This window comes from Periplaneta americana, chromosome 6, assembly GCF_040183065.1.
Source record: "Periplaneta americana isolate PAMFEO1 chromosome 6, P.americana_PAMFEO1_priV1, whole genome shotgun sequence".
Lineage (NCBI taxonomy): Eukaryota > Metazoa > Arthropoda > Insecta > Blattodea > Blattidae > Periplaneta > Periplaneta americana.
The window spans coordinates 47772392-47796073 of NC_091122.1; the positions used below are offsets into that span (position 1 = coordinate 47772392).

Consider the following 23682-nt stretch of genomic DNA (forward strand, 5'->3'; position numbering starts at 1 on the left):
TATTTTTTAACATGTACCTATGAGTTATATACACTTATCAGTAATACCTTAAATACATTAAACAAGAAGCTATTATAGTTCAAAGTGGCAGAACCAAAAAGATGAATAATGACAATTGCAGTCCAAGTGGCAAGAAAGTTTTTTTTTTATTGAATATGACTGTAAACCATAATGTTGTTGTTTTCTAATGCCAGGCGTTTGACAGTAAAGTCATTTGACCTCTTGCACTCCAATATTTTTCAAAGATATTATGGCCAGCCATTGAAGCACAGATTTTGAGGTGTTCCGAATCCATTTCTTGGTTTGAGCTGCACAATGGGTAGTTAGGGGACTGATATATTCCAATTTTATGCAGGTGTTTGGCCAAACAATCATGGCCTGTTGCCAATCTAAATGCAGCTACAGACGATTTTCGTGGTAAATCGGGAATTAACTGTGGATTATGATGCAGAGAGTTCCATTTTTTCCCTTGGGATTGTGTTATCAAATTTTGTTTGTTGAAGTCTAAATACGTAGATTTAATAAATCTTTTCACAGACTAATACGTAGATTTAGTAACAGGTCTGTAAGTAGCAGTGCTCCCCTTCTTTGCTAAAGCATCCGCATTCTCGTTTCCCAGGATTCCACAATGGGATGGTATCGATTGGAATACAATTCTTTTATTGAGTGATATTAATTGAGAGAGCATTTTAGTTATTTCTACTGTTTGAGATGAAGGTGTGTGTTTAGAGACTATTGATAGAATAGCTGCTTTGGAGTCTGACAATATAACTGCATTCTTAAATTTATTGATGAGGCATAGAAGATTCCTGAGACTTTCACTTATTTCAATGATTTCTCCATCAAAACTTGTTGTTCCATATCCAAAAGATCTATAAAGTGAGAAGAGACAGCACATAACACCTGCACCGGCACCTTGTTCTCTGGAGATCAGGGATCAATCGGTGTATAAATGAAGCCAGTTTTGTGGAGGGTACCTAACATTAATTGTCTCTAAAGACAATCGTTTCATTATTTCAGTGTTTACTTCATAATGTTGTTGTTGTTGTTTTCTAATGCCAGGCATTTGACAATAAAGTCATTTGACCTCTTGCACTCCAATATTTTTCAAAGATATTATCATGATGAAAATGGAAAGTTGTAGCTGATTTAAGTGAACACCATATTTTAACGTTTTGGTGGCTACTTCATTCACACACAACCCCCAGAATGTCTGGAGGACCACACCTGCTGTTGGTCGACGGGTCCATTGGACCTAGCTGGAAGATCTTGTTGATCACCAGCTTTCCCTCCTTAAGCCACTGGAGGACGATTTTAGTGCCATAGCAGGTCAGCACTAGGAACAGAAAAGTAGAAAGAGGAGGAAGGAAAGGGAAATGAACCCCTAGGCCTCGAATACTCTAATGCTGTCGGGGTCGAAGAAAGTAAGAGTTCAGTCAGAGGACTGGATAGGAAAGGGTAAAGAGGGAATTAGGTATTGAATAGAGGAAAATTATACCAAATTCAGTCATTAACTCATCAAGCTGACCAGTGTTAATTGATGAGTAGCCCCTCCCTTTAGTTCAGCTCGTAAAATTATGCTTACTAACAGCTGCACCACGGGAAGGTAGGGATGGGACATTAGGTATTTGTCCAGGTTGGTTCCTTAAGGCCTTCAATGAGAAGGATTAATGGCTCTCCCCCCTGTATCCGACAGATACCCTTTTGCAGCCACTTCATAATGTGCTTATCTGTTCCCAAGCCATAAATGTCAACAAAGGAGTATAATGTAAGCAATCACTATACTAGTTTGGATAAAACAAAATATGACAAATACCAAAGAGCTTCAAGGTGTTGAGTGTTTAGTGATTTCAGACAGAAACTGATTAAGTAGAAGAATTTTATATGTTCAGACACTTGACGTATTGTCATTCATCGTCTTGCTTCCCAATACAGTACAATGTCACACACACACGGAAGCCAGTACCAAAGGAACCGACATATTTAGGGTATTGGATAATGTAATTTCTCAATATGGAGGTTTTGATAAATGCTCTTACATAGCAAAAGATGGAGCTAAAGCTATGACTGGCAGGACTTTCTAGAGAAAAAGGAATACAATGATTGTTTTTTCAATGTACAGTATTATTCACCAAGAGGCATTCTGTGGAAAAATTGTAAGGCTCAGTAACACAATGAAAACAGTTCTAAATATTGTAAATCTAATAAGGGGAAACAAAAAGCTCAAAGACAAAGTGTCTGTTGCAATTTTGAATATTTTGGAAACTGAGTATGGTGACATTTCATTGTACTATGAAGAGCGCTGGCTTAGCACTAGAAATTCTCTGAAATAATTTTTAAGGTTAAGGAATAAAATTCTTACCTTTTTTTAGTTGGTTATTTAAAGATGCTGTATCAACTACTAGGTTATTTAGCGTCGATGATATTGGTGATAGCGAGATGATATTTGGCGAGATGAGGCCGAGGATTCGCCATGGATTATCTTGCATTCACATTACGGTTGGGGAAAACCTCGGAAAAAAACCCAACCAGATAATCATCCCAAGCGGGGATCGAACCCGCGCCCGAACGCAACTTCAGACCGGCAGGCAAGTGCCTTAACCGACTGAGCCACGCCGGTGGCTTCTTACCTTTTTAAAAACAAATTAAAATATTGTGTGTTAATATCAAGATAAGCTGGGAGATAACGAATTCATACATACACTTTTGGAAGGTAAAAAAAAAAAAAAAAAATCTTCCATCTCTACGGACATATTGAAGAATTCCGCAGTAAACTTAATGTAATGCAAACTACCTTAAAAGCAAATAATTAAGTACACTTACCATCTTGCCAACAGTTGAAAGAAGATAAAAATTATGTCAATTTCACCGAATTTCAGGAAATCATAAGTGACGAGTTCAAGAACAGATTCCTAGAATTCGACACCCTAAGCCGAAACTTACTTCAACAATCCCATGGAAGCTTACGCCTACGTGAGCCAAGTGCCCTCTGACCTTCAAATGGAGTTTCCTTATTTTCAGACCGGTTCATTTTTACAGAAGAGAACAACGTGATGTTCCTCATATCAAAAGAACGTTTTCCTAAACTGCATAAATTCTCATTTGAAATATTATTTGGCAGTAGGCCTACATATGTGTGTCAAATGCTTTCCAGCACTTAAATAAAAAACGAAAAATCACACTGAAAGTGCTGCACTAGAATCAAGTCTGAGACTTCCTTCACAGAGTTTAAAGTGGACATTGAAAAACGTGTTTCAGGAAAGTAGTGCCAATCTTCACATTAACTTTTCTAATTTTAAAGTATGTGAAATGAGTAAATTAGTTGAAGTTTTCATCATGTTTATGTTAAATTGCCTGTCTATTTATTAAACAAGTAAATTGTATTTGCATCTAATTCTAATCTATTTTTAAGAATGTGTAAGGTGTGTAAAATGAGTAAATTGACGTTTCCATGAATGACTTTTAGTGTAAATGTAGAGTAAATGATAGGCAGGTACGACTTCAGATTGAAGTGATAGCCCTCACCTGCTCAAAAAATATTTCGATTGGCCCTCAAGTAATGAAAGGTTGAACCACCGTGTTTTAAAATATGGAAAATTGAAAATTATTACAATATGTGCTGAACTCTAAAATACAGAAAATATGGAAAATAAAAAAGCATTTTTTAACTCCACAAATCATGATACACAAAGATAATAAAATTATAATTAAATTTAGCTTCGTAAATAGTTATTTATTTACATAGATATCCGTTCCCTTTATTTTCTTTTCCTATACCTACATGGAAACATGAAATACTTAACAGACTACATAATACAAACAAAACTTTTTATGCTGTTCATAATTATTATCTTCCCGATTTTAACCGGAAATTTAAAAATCATTTTGTACAAAACACTAATCGGAAACATGGAGTTTAACTAAAAAGAAAAAACATAAATTAAAGGTTTTTGAAAACAGAGTGTTGAAGAAAATTTTTGGTCCAATTTTTTATTCGCTTGGAAACAAGTGGAAAATTCGACATAGTAATGATATTCATAAACTTTATACTCAACCGTCAATATTAGATGTAATACGGACCAGAAGATTAAATTGGGCAGGACATGTTATATGTATGGATGACTGCAGCAGCGTAAAACAAATATATATGAAAACCTTTAACAACACAAGGCCACTGGGAAGAATTCGAAGTAGATGGAAAGATGAAATTCAGAAGGAATGCATGGAAATGGGAATTACCAACCGGGAGGAACTAGCAAAAGATAGAACAGAGTGGAAGCGTTTTGTGAAATTGGAATGCTCCATAATGTCCTTTAATTGACTGATACCTACCGTACATTTACATAACTTATAGTTTTGCTTAACATTTTCATTTCATTGCTAGCAAATCTCAGGTCATTAATGTGTCAACATTTGTCTAAGTTTGGACATTATGACTGTAATTCAAGTCTCATTACTGTACGTCAACATACAATTTATAATTTATTTAAATTGAAAAACAGTCAGGTTCCCCTGTCAGATTTTGTATAAGAAATAACTGAAAATAATGTAGATGAAGCTTTGTTTTAATCTTTTCTTACCATGTGAAGTCACGGAAAGTGCTGTAATTGGGTGAAGACTCAATCTGAGCAATACTTTTTGCACGTGGGAAATTTTGCGGAGTTTGAGGTCGTGGAGATTCTCGAGTTGGCGACACATCCACTGTGTGGACGCTGCGGGAACGTGGAACTCTGCAATCAAATATGTTTCATGAAATACACTATACTTCTGCAGAAAATAAGTACCGATAACAATATTTTAGGTAGAGGAAATGAAGATTGATTTTCAAGTTTTATTCCCCTATTAATCTGATTTCAGCTCAAGCATCTGGTCAGATGTAAAATCCTTACTACACATCAGAGGTTACGTGGCAGTACTTGCTGACAATATAGGGCACTTCTTCTTGGGGCGACGATAAAGAGGTAATGGAGAATTTGTGAAAATTATAGCAGTGGCAACAGAAATTATATAAGAAAATTTGTCTGCAAAATCATCTTTCATCATCACAATTTCCACTTGGACTCATCGATTTTAAACCCGAGTCTCGGATATGGGAAGCCAATGCTCTTGACATTAGGCTAATGTCGTAGGCAGAGTTGCCAGATTCTCTCATTAGGAATCCTGGGCAGGTGGCAATACTGCATACCTTAACATAACTACACATTTGAATTAATTCAATATGTAATACAACTATTTTATGAACATCTTGATTACACAACTTTTAACATTATATCACTTCGGAAAACGTATTATGTGTCTTTCACGTGTTAAATTTTATATTACCTTGTTAACATGTTTCGGCCTGCTATTGGCAATCTTCAGAACTGGTTGGTGCTGGTCTTGGCGCCTTTCGTTTTGTTTCCTGTGGGGGTGTGTTTGTGTAGTGTAATGTGGAGTCAAAGAATGTGTGTGTTCTGAAATTGAGTTGTGTGTTGAGAATTTCATTTGGATGTGTTTTTGTGTGTTTGTATATTTCTATTGTTCTGGTGTGTTTAGTTTCTGGCTTTTTGGTTGGATGTGTAGAATTTCCATGTCTGTGTTGATGTCTCTGTAGGTGTGGTTAGCATTTGTGATGTGTTCTGCATATGTGGAAGTGTTTTGTAATTTTGTTATGGCTATGATGTGTTCTTTGTAACGTGTTTGAAATGATCTGCCTGTCTGTCCTAAGTAGAAGTTGTTGCAGGTGTTAGATTTGAGTTTGTATACGCCTGTGTGGTTGTATTTGTTCGTTTGTATTGTTTGTATGTTGAGATGTTGTAATTTAATTTCTTGAATGAGGTTGCAATCTTGTGTGTGTTTTTGTTTTCGTATGTTAGTGTGATGTATTTTTTATGTTCTTGTGTTTGTGTAGTATTCTTATGTTTTTTGTGATTATGTTTTGTCTTTCGTATTATGTTGTCTATTATGTTGGGGTTGTATCCGTTTTCTTGTGCTATGTATTTGATTGTGTTTAGTTCTTCTTCGTAATCACGTTGGTTCATTGGTATATTGAATAGTCTGTGTACCATTGTTAGTGTTGTGTTAGGTGATTGGATGTGTTGTGTATGTGTGTCAGAATGGATGTGTTGTGTATGTGTGTATCAGAACACACACACTCTTTGGCTCCACATTACACTACACAAAAACACCCCCACAGGAAACAAAACAAAAGGCACCAAGACCAGCAACAACCAGTTCTGAAGATGGCCAATAGCAGGCCGAAACATGTTAACAAGGTAATATAAAATTGAACACGTGGAAGACACATAATACGTTTTCCGAGGTTTTATGTATTTCAAGCAGGTACTTATATAGGGCCTAAACTTTTAATTTTGTTACATTTTTGCTAGATTATAAAATTTCCTTTGAATTATTGATAAAGAGTCTGGAAAACTAATGCCATATTACAGCCTGAACTATACAGAAAAAAATGCATAATACAGTGTATAATCCTATCAATAATAAATCAACTTCCAAAGAGAGTAAAAAATATAGATACTGTATAATACCTAATATATTCTACAGTATTATCGTTTTTATTCAAACACTAACACCGTATTGACTGCGAGTGTTCCCAATGAAGGGCTGCCCAAACTTGTACTCCATTTTGAGGTGGGTGTCCGGATATTTTTGATCACATATTCTATGAACAGAATTAATAAAATAGACAAGTATTGTCTGTTTACTGTAGGTTAATAGATCAGAATTTTCCCCTCCTACTCGATCTGTGGTAGAAATATATAACTTTTAAATGTTGTGAATAATACCATTTATTATTCTTATATGTACAATCGATTTTTTAACCGTGAAGTCATTCATTATTTTTATATTCTTCAATCAGAGAAATGGGAATAAACACTTCCAAACTCGGAATGATTCAGTAATATTTTGAAAATACATTCTAAACATGCACACAATAAAATCATCTTTCAAACCTGGAAGAATTTGACTTTGAGTTCCCTGTAGGATCCATTTTATTTTTAATCAAGTCCAAATTCTTGTATGCTCGTTCAAGAAACCTCACAACCTGCTCCATCACAGCTCGGTACATCTGCCGACTAGATTCAGTCTGAAAATACAATAAATTACATTTAGGTAACAACAGCTATTTTTAACAAAATAATCTGCCCTCAATAAGGGTGACCATAAAGATCAAGAATAAAAGTACTACAGAATAATTTTGAAAGACGAAAAGATTAAATACAGGAATTGTTTAGTAAAACATCCAGAGAAATGCAAACGCAATAGAATCATCAATGGCAAAAATATAAATGGTAATGTAATGCTTATTGTTCTTACTAAAGTGCACAGTGGATTCAATATTAAACAGATCTTAAATGGAAGATTGTATACCGATACATAGACTGACATACCAGTAAGTACTGCAGCCATTGTTTATACGTTTTTCTTGAGAAATGAAGTGTCTAGTTTCTGTTCCTGTCTCGGTCAATTAAGATATACACATTTTAATGTGTAGAACACATTCTGTTCTTTATGAATTCACAAAAGTTTATTTAGAAAGATATAGGTTAGTTTCGAAATTGTACAATTTCTTTGAATGATTTTTTTTCAATCTCTTGAAAACAAAAATCAACACTCACATATGTTCTGTTCTCACTATACACGTACAGTACCAAATTGATATGTAACATACAAATGCAATATATTATCTTAATATGTACCGTAAACTGGATTACTTAGAACACAGAGGAAACTTTGAACATTTTTTCAGGAAATCATATTTAGGTTTCTACATGTTGCACTTGTTATAGATGGAGGAAAATTTGGTATGAGAATGATTTTTATGATAATTTACCTCCATCTATAACAAGTGCAGCATGTAGAAACCTAAATATGATTTTCTGAAAAAATGTTCAAAGTTTCCTCAGTGTTCAAAGTAACCCCAGTTTATGGTATCGGTACTTGCTTTCAATTGAAACAGTTTCTGAAAGTAATCATTTCACTAACATCAATTTTTGACATCAATTTTATTGAGGAAATGATTGCAATAACAGCATTCATGTAAAAAATCACTTTTGAGAAAAATTAGATAGAAAATTTAAAATTGTTAGAAACAAAATCGTTACATTTGGTAATAATTAATCTTAGTTCGGGGTTATATACTATATTAATAAAATTCAAGATTTTATCATGTATAATACAGCTACCTACACAATAACAACATTAACTGGTTAATGCTCTTATTGCATCCAGCTCCTCAATTTTAATGGAGTGTGATAGTGTAAACAAATGGTACATGTGGACATTTTACTGGTTGTTTGGTTGTCTGATCGCAGTAGGCATTAACTAATTCTCAAATGAATCAGTAATTGGAAGAAGGAAGAATATTAATGTAACACTGCTTTGAAAAACAGGAGAGAACTTGCAAACTTGAAAAATCATTGTTCTTATGATTTTGCAATTCATTATGAAGTTTTAAAACTCTCTATTGTGGATATAATGGTAGTCAGTCGGACTGCATCTTCATAACAAATGCGAAATGATAGCAGTTGAAAGGCTTGTGCAATTTCAGTAGGTATTTCAAGCAGTTCTGTGGAGTAAAAGCTTCTGTTACATTTTTTAATAAATTTACAACAAAAACACATTGGTATGGTATGAAGAGAATATTTTTTATTTGATTATACTTAAGAATAAAATACCGGTACAATAGCAATATTATTTTAAATTAATAAATGTACATGAAAATGAAATAAGCAGGGCCGCCAACAGAATTTATGGGCCCCTATGCAATACCGTACTTGGACCGGCGTTGAAAAAGTAACAATTACAAGTTACTAGTTATTCTAATCATAACAATTATTTGCAAAATAAATAAAAGATAACCCCATACACAGATACGAACTTAAAATATACACTTTCATTACGTTGAAAACTTTTAGCAAAACTTCACATTAGCACAATACTGGGTGTTCATTTCAAAGTGTGTCATGACGTCACTGTTTTTGGGTCACCGATTTGAGGCGAGTTTCAGCTTATATGTTAGAGAAGTTGCCTATTATTTAAGGCGTTCTTCAATCTGAACTTGAGAACGTGTACGGTATAACTTGAACGTCGTAGCAACAGATGGCGGTCTGTACGGTCTGTGTGCTACCATAACCTCTTTCGAACTGCGTTTTTCGCCGGCAAGTCGTACGCAGGGTATTTGTTATCATGGGTTGCGTACGGTAACATTCCACAACACAAATCAAATGCTCCGTGTCCATGTTGACCGTCGAAGTTAATGTCAACAAATACGTAAGTAATAGTCTTAACCCTCTCCCCATATCCCGACAGTACGTATTTCCAAACAGTTCACATTCCTGCCACTACAGGCATTACCTACATATCGGTACGTACTCTTCAGAATGAACGCCTTACTTCTACCTCATAGGTTATACACCTCTGCGGAAGTGTAGGAAGATTGAATTCTCTAGGCTCATCGGCTAGCCACATGACGGCATAAAGTGAGCCATGACACATTTTGAACTGAACACCCAGTATATTATATTCATAAAACATTATTTTTAAACATCTGTATTTTCTAACTTGCAGTCCAACATCAACAAACAACTCTCCTTGACTTCATTGATGCAAAATCATCAATTATATCATCAAAATTTAAAGACCTAGCAAGATCGCTCTCCAGACTAAGGAGCGAAGGTTGCTCAGTCATTCTCAATACATTGTTTATCTGAATACATTTTTTTATTTCCTTCGTTTTGCTGAAGGATCTTTCAGTATCAGCAACTGTCACAGGAATTGTATAGAATATTCTAATAGTTATAGAAATATTTGGAAATAAAGTATCCAGTTTTAATTCTCTCAGACTATTTAGGAGATTCATAGGTTTCAGTGGGGTTGGCCCTAAATTAGAGGCATGAATTGATTTTAAATATTTCGGCTCATCACTGATCTCTTTGTTAATATCTTTATAATATTTTTCACCCAGTCTAGCACCCATATTATTAGGCCTATCTTCCAATTTTTTCTGTCTCTCCTTGTACTCCTCAACTCCCGACTTACGCCTGTACTTCTCCATTGTGCAGTTAAATTATAACCAGTATAGTAACATTAATGAACAGAATTTACTAGACAAACGACAACGAAAAGACGAAAGTTTCGACACGAAACATACAATGTATTGAAAAAGAAACGTATCCTGCGACTTCGGTTTGAGAGAGTCCGCTAGCATATTGTGGTGGGCTAGCGGGGCTTTGGTAGTTAAAAAGGACAAGCCAATAAATAATCGAACGTGTTCAGTACAAGCAACGGGAACGTAGTTCAGGAAAATGCCGGGGCCCTCAATTGTCGTTTCGGTGAACGTTAATGCGGGAAGCCGATATTGGTTCTATTAGTATATAGAAGTAAAATATTTACATATGAAGTGGTAATGTGTATTAATTCTACTATTGTTGAGCTAATATGTCAAATTTATGTAACAAATATTCTTACAAAATTTTATGTATCCACGAATAATTATTCATGATAAAAAATAATTAGACTCACTTAATCTGACGGGCCCTTATTGCTCACAGGCCTATATGCACTCACCCCCCTTTGCCCCCCCCCTTCTTGACGGCCATGGAAATAAGTACTGTACCTATGTTATAAAGTTGTTATTTCTTAGTACCTAAATTTTTTCTCTATCAGAGAAGTCGCTATTTCTTGTTGATCGCTAGAGTGTACTGTTGTAAGATCCCGATACACTAACATGGTAGTTTTAAAACTAAACAGTAAATTTAATTTTCAATTTAAGAAATTGATACGTATTCTTTCATAAAGCAGCGACATTCATCACATTTCTTTTAGACTGGAAGAAATAAGTCAAAAGCTACTTTGAACTATGAGCGTAAACTTACTGCTTACCTGCTTCAACTGCCATTGCAGTGTATCAACGCGGGATTGCAGGATGGAGTTATCTATCACCTGCAAGCTTCTACCGTTCAATAAAGGCACTGAACGCAACTCTAAGGTCGCCTGAAGACGTCTGTTCTCCTCCAACAGACTCTGGCACTCCTGCAAGTGAAATAATATTCATCAGTCTCTTTGGTATGAATATTCACTTACCAGTAATAATTACAGATAAATATACCATGTTTAACAAAAATGCAGCCAATTCTCATGTATGCCTCCGAAACTTGGGCTATGACAGAAACTGATATCCAACTCCTTTATATATTTCAAAGGAAGATATTAACTTAATTTAATTTAATAATTTATTTATTTAATCTGACAGGATTAAGGCCATAAGGCCTTCTCTTCCATCCTACCGGATAGCACATATAAATACAAAAAAGAAATACAAACACTGATGAAAATAATACAAATTAAGTTAAAGCCCTATAGAGGGTCAACAGAGTCAAAAGAACATTATAGAGCTCTCATCGAGCTAATACAAGAAAAAAGAAAGAAAACAGAGATAGCAATGATGATAGTGATAACTGATAATAATAATAATAATAATAATAATAATAATAATAATAATAATAATAATAATAATAATATATTACATATTAATTGTCAATTTTACAACAGCATAGTTACAATATTTACTATATGTCATGGGTTAAGGCGAAGTTGCGCAACCTGACAGGTGTTCAACAAGCAATTCCATGAACTATAATGTGATTTTTTAATTTAAATTTGAATTTTGATATTGTGCGACAGTCTCTGACAAGGTCAGGGAGAGAATTCCAGAGGTGTGGAATAGATATACTGAAAGATGATGAGTAGAAGGATGTTCTTTGCAGAGGAATAGAGAGAAGGTACATGTTCCGGGTTCGAGGTAGTGAAAGGTAAACAAAACGAGATGCTAGGTAAGAGGGTGTGGAGGTGTGGATGATTTTAAATAGTATTAAGAGAGAGTTGAAGAATCTTCTTTCTTTAAGTGGACTCCAAGACAACAATTCTAGTGACTGTGTTACATGATCGAATTTTCTAATGTTACAAACGAAACGAACGCAGATACTGTGAACACACTGTAGTCTATGGGCAAGATCAGTATTTAGATTCGTGAATAAAGAATCGCAATAATCGAAGTGGGGCATCACTAAAGTTTGGATCAGGTTCTTTTTAAGGCTGAGAGCTAAAACGTTGATTAAGTGTCTGAGGGAATGAATTATGGAAAAAGTTTTCTTACATATGTAGGTCACTTGACTTTGAAAATTTAAATTTGAATCTAAATATACCCCTAAATTTTTTACTGTCTTACTATATGTAATTGTAGTATTATTTATTTTTGTATTTGATACAGTGGCTAGATCTATTTTGTTTAATGCTCGTTGGTGGCCCATTATTATAGCTTGTGATTTGTCTGGATTTAGTCTGAGTCCAAATTTTTGCGCCCATTGAGCTACAGATGCTAGATCTTCATTAGGGCCTACGTAGAATTTTTGGCCCTATTAACGATGGTAATGGATGCAGACTAAGGTATAATAATGAGTTATATGACTCTACAAATCCTCTGACATGCATTCGATCAGGATTTCAAGACTAAGATGGGCAGAGCATATAAGGAGGATGGAAGAGAACGAGATACCCAGAAGAGTATTGGAGTACAAAGTTGAGGGAAGGAGGAGGGCAGGACGATCTAAGCTTGGATGGGAGGACTGCATAGATGTTCAAAGGCTTGGAGTGAAGAATTGGTGGATTGTAGGCAGGGATAGGGACAAATGGCGAAGAATCCTGAAAGAAGCCGAGGCTCGACCCAGGCTGTAGTGCTACTGATGATTATGATGATGATGATGATGATGATGACCAAAGATGTTAAAGCGAGTATAAATAAGGGCTAAGAAAAAAAACATTGTTGGTATAATGGATATCTGTAATACCGATCGGATTGTGCAACAGAGATGTAATTCCGATTTTTGCCACCATTGGCTGCAACATTCGCTTATAATAATTGAGGCGGTAGCCAGAAAAGGGGCCCATGGGTCTATAGGCCCTTTTTCGGGAGAATGTTTAATTCGATTCTCCGTGTTAAAATCTACTTGCTTACGTAGTTTCGTTTCAATATCTTGTAAACAGAGGGCAGGGTAGCTAATTGAATGAACCCATGCACTCTTACGTAGTTGTGAAACGCAGCAAACATCAACACAGTCAGCTTGAGACAGGCACTGCAAGCAGTATAATTGTGTTGTGTGTAGCAGTTGTAATGTGTGTGCGATCTGAATTGTTTCAAAATGAAAAGAAATGAACATAAACGAAACAAGAGGAGAAGAGGACATGGAAATGAACTCAAAACGAGAAGACAGAAAAATGAATAAACAACATGATATTATGTATGTGCTATTGTTGAAGGTACGTTTTTGCACCTGTTATTTCTGCTGCCAGAAGGAATTTTTCTCCAAATTCACTGCTGATGAATGGGAAGATCTCTTCGAAATATTTTACAGTGGGGTAACGAAGTTATTGCAGGATGCTACAGTGGCAGGCTTGTTATCAAAAAAATCTTCTAGTCGTAAATGTAACTTAAAATCCAAAAGAAAGTCATGAAAATACATGGACATATTCTCTGCGTCGAAGTGGTGTTCAGCAAGAGGTGTGTCGTCACATTATTTTGGGACTCTTCAAAATTTCTGCCAAAAGACAGAGTAATACAAGGGAAAATATTAAAAGGTGAAACATTTGAGCAAAAAGGAGGTTCTCATGAAAACAGACCATATAAAATGAACAACAATATAATGGGATTTACTGCAGTCCATCTACAATCGATTCCACACAAACCTAAATATCAAGATTCTGTTTGGTTTATTCTGTGATTATTACAAAGAAAAGACTGGTGAAAAACTGAATGTGAAGTACAAAACATATTTCAAATATTTCAAACAGTTGGCTTGACAACATCATTGAAGAGAGCAAAGTTGCATTGGGAGAAAACTTCAATGAAGATGATTCTCAAAGTGAGTGTGAGTCCATCCAGGATGTGCACTAAAGTGTAAACTGCACTTTGTGTGAGTCCATTCTAGATTAATATTAAATAACCTGTAATCTGTATTCTGTACTCAATAGATATTCTTGATTCTTAAGTATTCGGTACAATTTATGTCGTAACTGTGAGATATATGTAAGAAATATAATTTTACTAAATTGGTTATGGAATTGTAAACCTCTGTAATGTGCGCCGTTCGATACTGATATTAAAATTTCTGCTAAAATATAATCATATTGAAAGTATTTTTATAAAATAAACTTGTCCTCTCGAAAAAGGGCCTATAAAATGGTTCATAAAATATATTATTAAAGTCGGAATGTATTATTTAACAAAAAAACTTGTAGACAAATATTATTGTAATAGTATGAAAATTGTTGTCTTGATAAAAGTGCATCCAAATCGCAATGACAAAAATAAATCTTTCAATCATTGTTTTCTCGAAACATGACTTTTGCTTATGGGCCCTTTTTCCGGCTACCGCCTCAATTAATTTCAATAGTATCTCGGAAGTACAGTTGAGTTGGAAGTCTTTCGATGTCATTTGTCTACGGACATGTTTACCTTTGAATGACATCACACGCTCGCAGTTGTTAAGGTTACTGTATCATGCTCTCAGCAAAGTATTTGCGTAAGCCAAACAAAAAATGGTCCTGACTCCTAAACCGTAAGAGGTGGATTAAAACGGATTGCATTTTTTAAAAGATCGCATTTATTAATATACTTCACTCGCAATTGGTCCAGGTCCATCTTACGGTTTAACCGTAGCAAGCGGTTGAAAGTCTGTAAAATTAGTAACAGTATTACATGTGTTTGAGTTATTATTTGAACAATAAAATAAAATAATATAGTATGTGTCTTTATTCTTTCATTCATACCAAATATATTAAATATGACATGGCTATTATTATTATTATTATTATTATTATTATTATTATTATTATTATTATTTACTTGTTTCTCATTTTTCTTACTCTGTTATCTTTCATTGTTTGTTTGTTCCGTTTTTTTCTTTTGTATGCTTCGTCTAATGGCAGCCTTTGATTTGAGGAAGCTTTGGTAAATAAATAACCATTACTTTTTATCTCATTAGCATCCAAAGACGCAGTTTCGACAGTAGCGCGAAAATCTGTCCGTTTCATCTGTCAGTTTCTGATGACCTTCAAATAATAGGGTTATTCAACATTAAAAAATCGTTACCATACTATTATCAAATGTAAAATCTATTGAGCTGTTATGAGTCTGAAATATGCGGGCAAGCAAGTACGACCTCCTGCAATTAAGATTACTTCCTGCACCTGGCGCGACGTGACATTCAGAGGTCGTTATACCTGGGAACAGAACTGCACAATGTAATCAAGAACCGTGACCTGAGGCGACTGTATCAAAATATAGGAAGGAAAGATAATTTGGATATAATTTATCGATAATGACGAAACTATACTGTGCCATACTATGAATGTATGAAAATACACTGAACACAGTAATCGATTTTCGTGAATGTGGCGTGTGTAAACATACTTATGAACTCAGCCTTCTTTTAATCTAACTTAACGATCTTTGAACGACGAAACCGGAGTTCGATACTAGAGAGATCTTGTAACGTTCGTATCGATTTTCCTTACCAATCCCTTTCTATTATCGCTTACATCATCCAATAATAACCTCACCAACAACGGACAACATTTGTCGAGGTTAATGGATTATACTGTTTCTGTTGGTGTGCCCAGGGATCCAATCTGGGCCCTCTCTCCACCATGTTTATAGTATCGCCCATTTTTTCACAGTCGAAAATGCTGGAACGGATTCCCCTTGTGTAGCACTATATTTAATTTAATTTTTATTGGACTCATTCCCTTTGTTACGAAATATTTAATGACAGCACAAAGCTCGATATTTTCCATTTTTGTCAATCTGTTCAGCGCACTAACTTCAAAATTAAACTATACAAAATGCAGTCAACAGAAAATTATGTTTCGTGCTTTAACTAATGTAAAATGACCGCTGACAATGGCGGCAATGTTGACACGTTTTCAATGCCATCTATTTGTCAGGGCGCGAAGTTTTCAAACGCATCTCGTTATATAATACAACGAAATTAGGTGAAAACCCCCATTAGTCTTTTTTTGCATTGCACATTTGAAAAGTTTTGCGATCCTCTTATTAAGGAGAAAATCTCGAGGAAGTATTAACAATTGCAGACGTCGTGGATCGAACTCTGAACTTCATCATCATCATCATCATCATCATCATCATCATCATCATCATCCTCCTCCTTCACGAATTAGGCCTCTGTAGACCTGTTTCGGCCCCATCTAGCAGTCTTCTAAAAGGTCTTCCTGGTCGACGATATCCTCTAGGTTTATATTGCATCATAATTTTTGGGATTCTTGAATTTTCCATTCTTCTTACATGATCTAGCCAATTGAATTTTTGTATCTGCTGATTTTTTCTTCTACTGACTCTACTTTTAATTATTCTAAAATTTCTCCATTCCTTTTTCGGTTTAAAAGAGTATATCCTGCTGTCCTGAAAAATTTCATTTCCGTTGCTTTGATTCTGTTCATGTCTTTTTTCTTTAATGTCCAAATCTCGCTTCCGTATAAAAGGGAAGGTAATGCTAGTGTATTATATATTTTTATTCTTGTAAATTTTTGTACTAATTTAGATTTTAATGTATTGTTTATTATTCCTAGAATTTGTGTATATTTGGCAATTTTGTTGTTCACATCTTTTTCATTTTGATAAGATATTTCACAACCCAGATAATTGAAATTTTGTACTTGTTCGAGACATTGGTTATTGTGTAGTATCTTACTTCTGACTGGGTCTTGTCCTAAAAATGCCATTACTTTTGATTTTTGTGCTCAAATTTCCATCCCAAAATCGTTTAATATTTTATTTAATGTATATAATCCTCTTTGTGAATTATTCTCCGAATTGGAAATTATGACTTGATCATCGGCATAGAGTAAGGTATTTAATGTTAGAGTACTGGTTATTTTGATTCCTGATGTGTAGATTTGGTTCCATTTTAAAATAATTTTATTTACATAAATATTAAATAAAGTTGGTGATAGTGGACAACCTTGTCGAACTCCATTATTAACTAATTTTCTTTCGGATATACAGTTATTTATTTTGACATTTATTTTGCTGTCTGTGTAGATTTCTATTATATTTTGTAATAGCAAATTACAAATTACTTAAAAATACAAAACTGAAAGCAATGACGTTCTAGAAGTCTCTAAAGTTATAGATTTCTGTTGATTTGTTAGCAACCCTGTAAGCTCTTTAAACATTCTACCAGCACCATCACCACACGGATTATCACTAGCCCTAACAGTATTAAAATATTGGACGCATGATTCGAAAAGAATACAACACAACTTGGATGGCTGAAGGGTACAAAACATCAACAACGTATTCTTTAGAAGACGGAACGTACATTGTGTACAGTACAGTACGCAATCGTGACTGAAATATGACTCACCCATCAAGGGGAAGAACACGTGTTTGTTGCGTGCATGCGTGCGTTACTTATGTTTGTGCGTGTGCAGTGGATATCGCACAATACAATTTCCTTTCTTTTTACGAATGCGCACAAAATATTGTGATTATTCCATTGTCATTCAATTTTCATTCTATGCATTAAGAAGCAATTTACAATGCAAACTAAGATACACTCGGAACTCATACAATTAAACAACGAACAGGCATGTCTAACAAAAGACTTTTTATTACACAAGATTGTGCATATAAAATTTTATTTTTTTTTCTTCACTGTGGAGGGGGCCCGAAGGCATATACCGCAGTGCGAGGTTTGTATTTACCATTCCCATCGTTGAGATGATTGTTAAATCCGAAGGACTGCATTCCTTTAAGTACCATGATTCATTATTGGATACTTTATCGATTCAGCTTACAAAATATTCCATTCCGACGGAATCAACGTTTAACGACCCTCCATCCCCCTGAGAGTTCTGCAACTTACTCAGAATGAGTTTATTTATTTTAGTAGGTTATTTTACGACGCTTTATCAACATCTCAGGTTATTTAGCGTCTGAATGAGATGAAGGTGATAATGCCGGTGAAATGAGTCCGGGGTCCAACACCGAAAGTTACCTAGCATTTGCTCATATTGGGCTGAGGGAAAACCCCGGAAAAAACCTCAACCAGGTAACTTGCCCCTACCGGGAATCGAACCCGGGCCACCTGGTTTCGCGGCTAGACGTGCTAACCGTTACTCCACAGGTGTGGACTCAGAATGAGTACTTAGAAGATAAGCTTTTTATGAGATATACAGGGACATAATTTATTTTTACTAAAATTTTTAATATTAACATGGCTATACCTTTAGAGAACCGGAAACACAGTTTGCTACCCCCTTCCACGACTGTAGTTCGATGATATTGGCGTAAAACACAAACAAATCACTCTACTAGGCATAGGAGGGAAGAAAATTAGTTCATCCATTTACGTAAACTAGGAAATAACGCGATTTTGAGTTCGATAATTTTCATTAGGTTTTTGTTTAATCAAAATGCAGTACTGTATTAAGAATAAGTGTTTTTACTCATGAACTGAGTTATCCATGCGAACGTATTCATTATGCAGTGTATATTATACTGTCTACAGCACATTAGCGTACAATATAGAGATTGAAGTTAAATTGAAAAATAATCATAATATATTTAAACACATTTTTGAAAATGGTGGCCGTTCATTTCGATACAGGCTTCAGTTCTTTTGCGCATATTATCGCATTATAGACTATTGCATCTAATTGCAATTGCCAGTTTCGTCCTTCGTACTAGTAACGCATGTTGAAATAATTCTATACCTACTCCATAAAAGAGTACCTTACGTACTGTAAATTCAATCTTCACTTCTGCCCGACCCGCACTGATAAAATTACTCAGACATGCTATCTACTGTCCGCCCAAGTGGTTATGCTGCAGGATCGTAGAAAGGGGGGAAATCACGTGACAGTTAATTACTTAACGAAGCTCTTTTATTTAAGTTATTTTAAACAGTTGTATGTATAATATTAAGTAAACGTCCAATTCCTAACAGAAATTAATGTTTTCAGAAAAGAGCTAAGACAGCCCTGCTTTTACAGAGGGGCGAACAGAAGCAGGTGGGGGAAATCGGGATGCGACGTAGGCAAACTGACAGTACCTGTGCGAAAATATGATTCAATATTGAAAGCTCTTTCGTCACTGGAAAACGCGAACATATTTCTGGAAAGTACTATACTCACTAACTCAGTGCTGTTTACTATAACTTATGCGGACTTGGTTCTGTGTGGAGGACAGTTGGAACTTCATTAGTAGAGGGGGTGGGAGTGAAGTACATTAAAAAACTTAGGTACAATAAAAATTGAAGTAAAAATAAAATTATGTCCCTGTATATCTGTAGTGCTCGGGAAAGTGGCACAAGTCAAAAATGTTAATTTTACAGGAGAAGGAAAAAAACTATCTTCACACTGGTTTATGTCGATTTGATTTCCTTCTGTATGAATTATTGTAATGGGAGAAATACTTTCTTTTCCCAAGCGAGCAGATGTTCCGTAAGTTGTCAGTAAATTAATAAAAAATGTTTGTGAAAACTGATTTACGCCACTTTTCCTAAGCATTGCAGATATATAAAATAGGGTGGAGTGAATCTATACATGAAATTGTTTTTTATCTGTTTTCTAAATGTAATAGTTGCAAAAATCTGTATTTTCACTTAACTTAGGAATGTGGAAAACATGGAGTTTCTATATTCAATTTTTGAGATGCCCCAAGGGCTTTGAAGTTTCTTAAAATCATAATTTTTTGCCTCTTTGTATATTTGTTCTATTATTTTGTTTTTCATTACATAGCTAATGAATTGCTTTAAAATCACATATTTAAACGTTATTTGGAAGATTCTATATTGGGGTTGCAGTATATAGTATTTTTGAGGGGATCCAAAGGGACAAAATAGCCTATATAGTATTTTAAATGAAATACGACAAAAATTCCATTTCGGCCCATTTATTTTTTTAGTTAGAATTTATTCTTGTTTTCTTTTTCATTTCTTTCTGAGTGGTAACTAAATCAACAGGTCCAGTTATCATCCTTCTTTCTGTTCTTTGGACTAGTAAAACATTCTTTCTTGTTTTAGAACACGGCGGTCTTTATCACAATTGCCTACAGTATTATTATTATTTTTTTTTTTTGCATTTGCAACTGCATGTACAAATGGTATATCAAATAGTTTGTTTGCTTCTTCTTTGAATTTTGCAACTGCAGAGATTATATCAGCCGGAATTTTGTCCCGCAGGAGTTCTTCTACATGCCAGTAAATCTACTGACATAAGCCTGTTGCATTTAAGCACACTTAAATGCCATCGACCTGGGTCGGGATCGAACCCGCAACCTCTAGTACAGAAGGCCAGCGCTTTTTGGTTTAACGTATGCATATGAATATAATGGTTGAATGTTAAACTGAAAACTATTGACAACACATTTCCTCTGCTACTCGATATGTTCACATCGACGGCCTGTTCTTCAATATTCAAACATAACAGGATAACCAATTATCTAATCAATGGCCAACTGAACAGATGTGGCTAATATGACTACTTTGTCTTCGATATCAAAATACAATTTTATACTTTAATAATAATAATAATAATAATAATAATAATAATAATAATAATAATAATACCATCAAACTCGCAAATTCTGTAAATAATAGGTACTCATAATACCAAAATTTGTTTAAAATTATCAAACTGGCAACACCTATAGCCAGTCTTTTATCCCATCATTCCCATCGGAACACAGCTAACACTACTCTGGCCCAATGTGGTGAACTGACGAACTTTCATGACGATACACCTTGCATCATAAGAGTTTAAACCTTCCTGTGTCGGTCACAAATGGTTGATATTTACCTATCCAAAGGTTTGTAATAAATTTAAAAAAAGAAGGAAAACGTATTATATGTCTTTCACGTGTTAAATTTTATGTTACCTTGTTAACATGTTTCGGCCTGCTATTGGCCATAATCCGAACTGGTTGTTACTGGTCTTGGCGCCTTTTGTTTTGTTTCCTGTAGGGGTGTGTTTGTGTAGTGTAATGTGGAGTCAAAGAGTATGCGTGTTCTGAAATTGAGTTGTGTGTTGAGAATTTCATAAATTCTACGCATCCAACCAAAAAGCCAGAAACTAAACACACTAGAAAAATACGAAATATACAAACACACAAAAACACATCCAAATGAAATTCAATTTCAGAACACACACTCTTTGACTCCACAAACACACCCCCACAGGAAACAAAACAAAAGGCGCCAAGGCCAGCAACAACCAGTTCTGATGATGGCCAATAGCAAGCTGAAACATGTTAACAAGGTAACATAAAATTTAACACGTGAAAGACATACAGGGACATCATTTTATTTTTACTAACATTTTTAATACTACTAGGTTCAAAAAGTTCCCGGAATTTTACTACCATTTTTCGTATTAATATATAACAAGGGATATTATACATTTGTTTTGTTGGTAACATTCATGATGTCATTTTCTTTAAGTGTGTTGATAATGGCGATAGTTGGTTTTGAGTTGTAGGCAATTGTTTATCATAGTGTTTTGTTTGTTCGTCGCATTTTGTAATTATGTCCACAAATCAACGTACAAACATCAAGTTCTGTGTTTTGATACACAAAACTCCTGCAGAGACATTAAGATTGTTGGAAGAAGCATATGGCGAAGCAGCTCAAGTGTATGCCTGGCATAAACGCTTTTCTGGTGGCCGCGATAGCATCAAAGATGACGTACGCAGCGGCCGACCAACAACTGCAACAAATGAAGCAATCGCTCAGCGTGTGCGTAATGTTGTGAGGGACGACCGACGTAAAACCATAAAAGAGATAGCAGCAAAGGTCGGAATATCAGTCGGAAGTGTACACAATGTTCTTCACAAGCATCTCAACATGCATTACGTGTCTCAGAAGTTAGTTCCGAAAATGTTGTCGGCAGAACAGAAAGAAACAAGAATGACTCTTGCTGGGGACATGATCAGTATGGCTGATGAAGATGGTGATTTCTTAAACAAAATTATTGCTGGTGATGAAACTTGGTACTACTTGTACGACCCAGTCCCTAAACGACAGTCATCTGAGTGGAAATCGAAAACATCTCCTCGGAAGCAAAAATTTCCTAGGGACACTTCCAAAGGCAAAGTTATGTTGGAAGTTTTCTTCGACTCTCAGGGTCTCATCCACCATGAGTTCATTCCAGAAGGTCGTACTGTAACGAAAGAATTGTACGTAGAAATCTTCCGTCGCCTCCTGGACGCAGTGAGAAGGAAACGTCCAGAAAAGTGGGTAGAAAACAACTGGTTCCTTATGCATGACAATGCACCTGCTCATCGCGCAATTATTGTAAAGAATTTTCTTGCCAGGCACAACATAACTGCTTTGGATCACCCACCATACTCTCCTGATCTCTCACCACCTGATTACTTCCTGTTTCCCCGTCTGAAAAGTCATCTGAAAGGACGGAGATTCAATGCTGAAGAGGTTATCGCAAACGCGACGAGAGCACTAAGACGGGTTTCACAAAATGGCTTCCAGCCTGCTTCCAGGAACTCTACACGCGTTGGCAAAAGTGTGTTGTTGCGGAAGGCAACTATTTTGAAGGGAATACTGTGGAATAGTGTTTAAGGTACGTTGTTTCTATGATAATAGCAAATTCCGGGAACTTTTTGAACCTAGTATGTATTAACCTGTCTATGCCTTTAGAGAACCGGAAACACCGCTTGCCCCCCCCCCCCCTCCAAGACTGGAGTTCGATGATACTGGCGTAAAACACAAATCACTCTACTAGGTATAGGAAGGAAGAAAAGTAGTTCATCCATTTACGTAAACTAGGAAATATCGCGATTTTGAGTTTGATAATTTTCATTAGGTGTTTCTTTAATGAAAGTACAGTACTGTATTAAGAATAAGTGTTTTTACTCACGAAGTGAGTTATCCATGCGAACGTATTCATTATGCAGTGTATATTATACTGTCTACAGCACATTAGCGTACAATATAGAGAAAGAAGTTAAATTGAAAAATAATCATAATATGAATATTTAAACACAATTTTGAAAATGGTGGCCGTTCATTTCGATACAGGCTTCAGTTCTTTTGTACATATTATCGCACTATAGACTATTGCATCTAATTCCAATTGCCAGTTTCGTCCTTCGTACTAGTAACTCATGTTGAAATAATTCTGTACCTACTCTACGTACTGTTAATTCAATCTTCACTTCTGCCCGACCCGAAAATATAAAATTACTCAGACATGCTATCTACTGTCCGTCCAAGTGGTTATGCCGCATGATTGTAGAAAGGGAGGAAATCACGTGACAGTTAATTACTTAACGAGGCCCTTTTATTTAAGTTAAATTAAACAGCTGTATAATATTACGTAAACGCCCAATTCCTAAGAGAAATTAATGTTTTCAGAAAAGAGCTAAGACAGCCCAGCTTTTACAGAGGGGCGAGCAGAAGCAGGTGGGGGAAATCGGGATGCGACGTAGGCAAACGGACGGTACCTGTGCGAAAATATGATTCAATATTGAAAGCTCTTTCGTCACTGGAAAACGCGAACATATTTCTGGAACGTACTATACTCAGTAACTCAGTACTGCTTACTATCTGCTGTCTTGGCTTTGTGTGGAGTTGGAACTTCATTAGTAGA

General features: G+C 35.4%; 1 protein-coding gene across 1 annotated transcript in view; it reads right to left on the reverse strand.

The window, feature by feature from the left end:
- LOC138701305 (uncharacterized) overlaps window positions 1–23682 on the reverse strand; it is a 246942-nt gene that overhangs the window by 6373 nt on the left and 216887 nt on the right. The window contains exons 3-5 of the mRNA XM_069828058.1: window positions 10885–11034; window positions 6954–7087; window positions 4581–4730 (exon numbers count right to left, since the gene is read on the reverse strand). Of these exons, the coding sequence (XP_069684159.1) occupies window positions 4581–4730; window positions 6954–7087; window positions 10885–11034 (434 nt within the window). The remainder of the gene's footprint in view (window positions 1–4580; window positions 4731–6953; window positions 7088–10884; window positions 11035–23682) is intronic.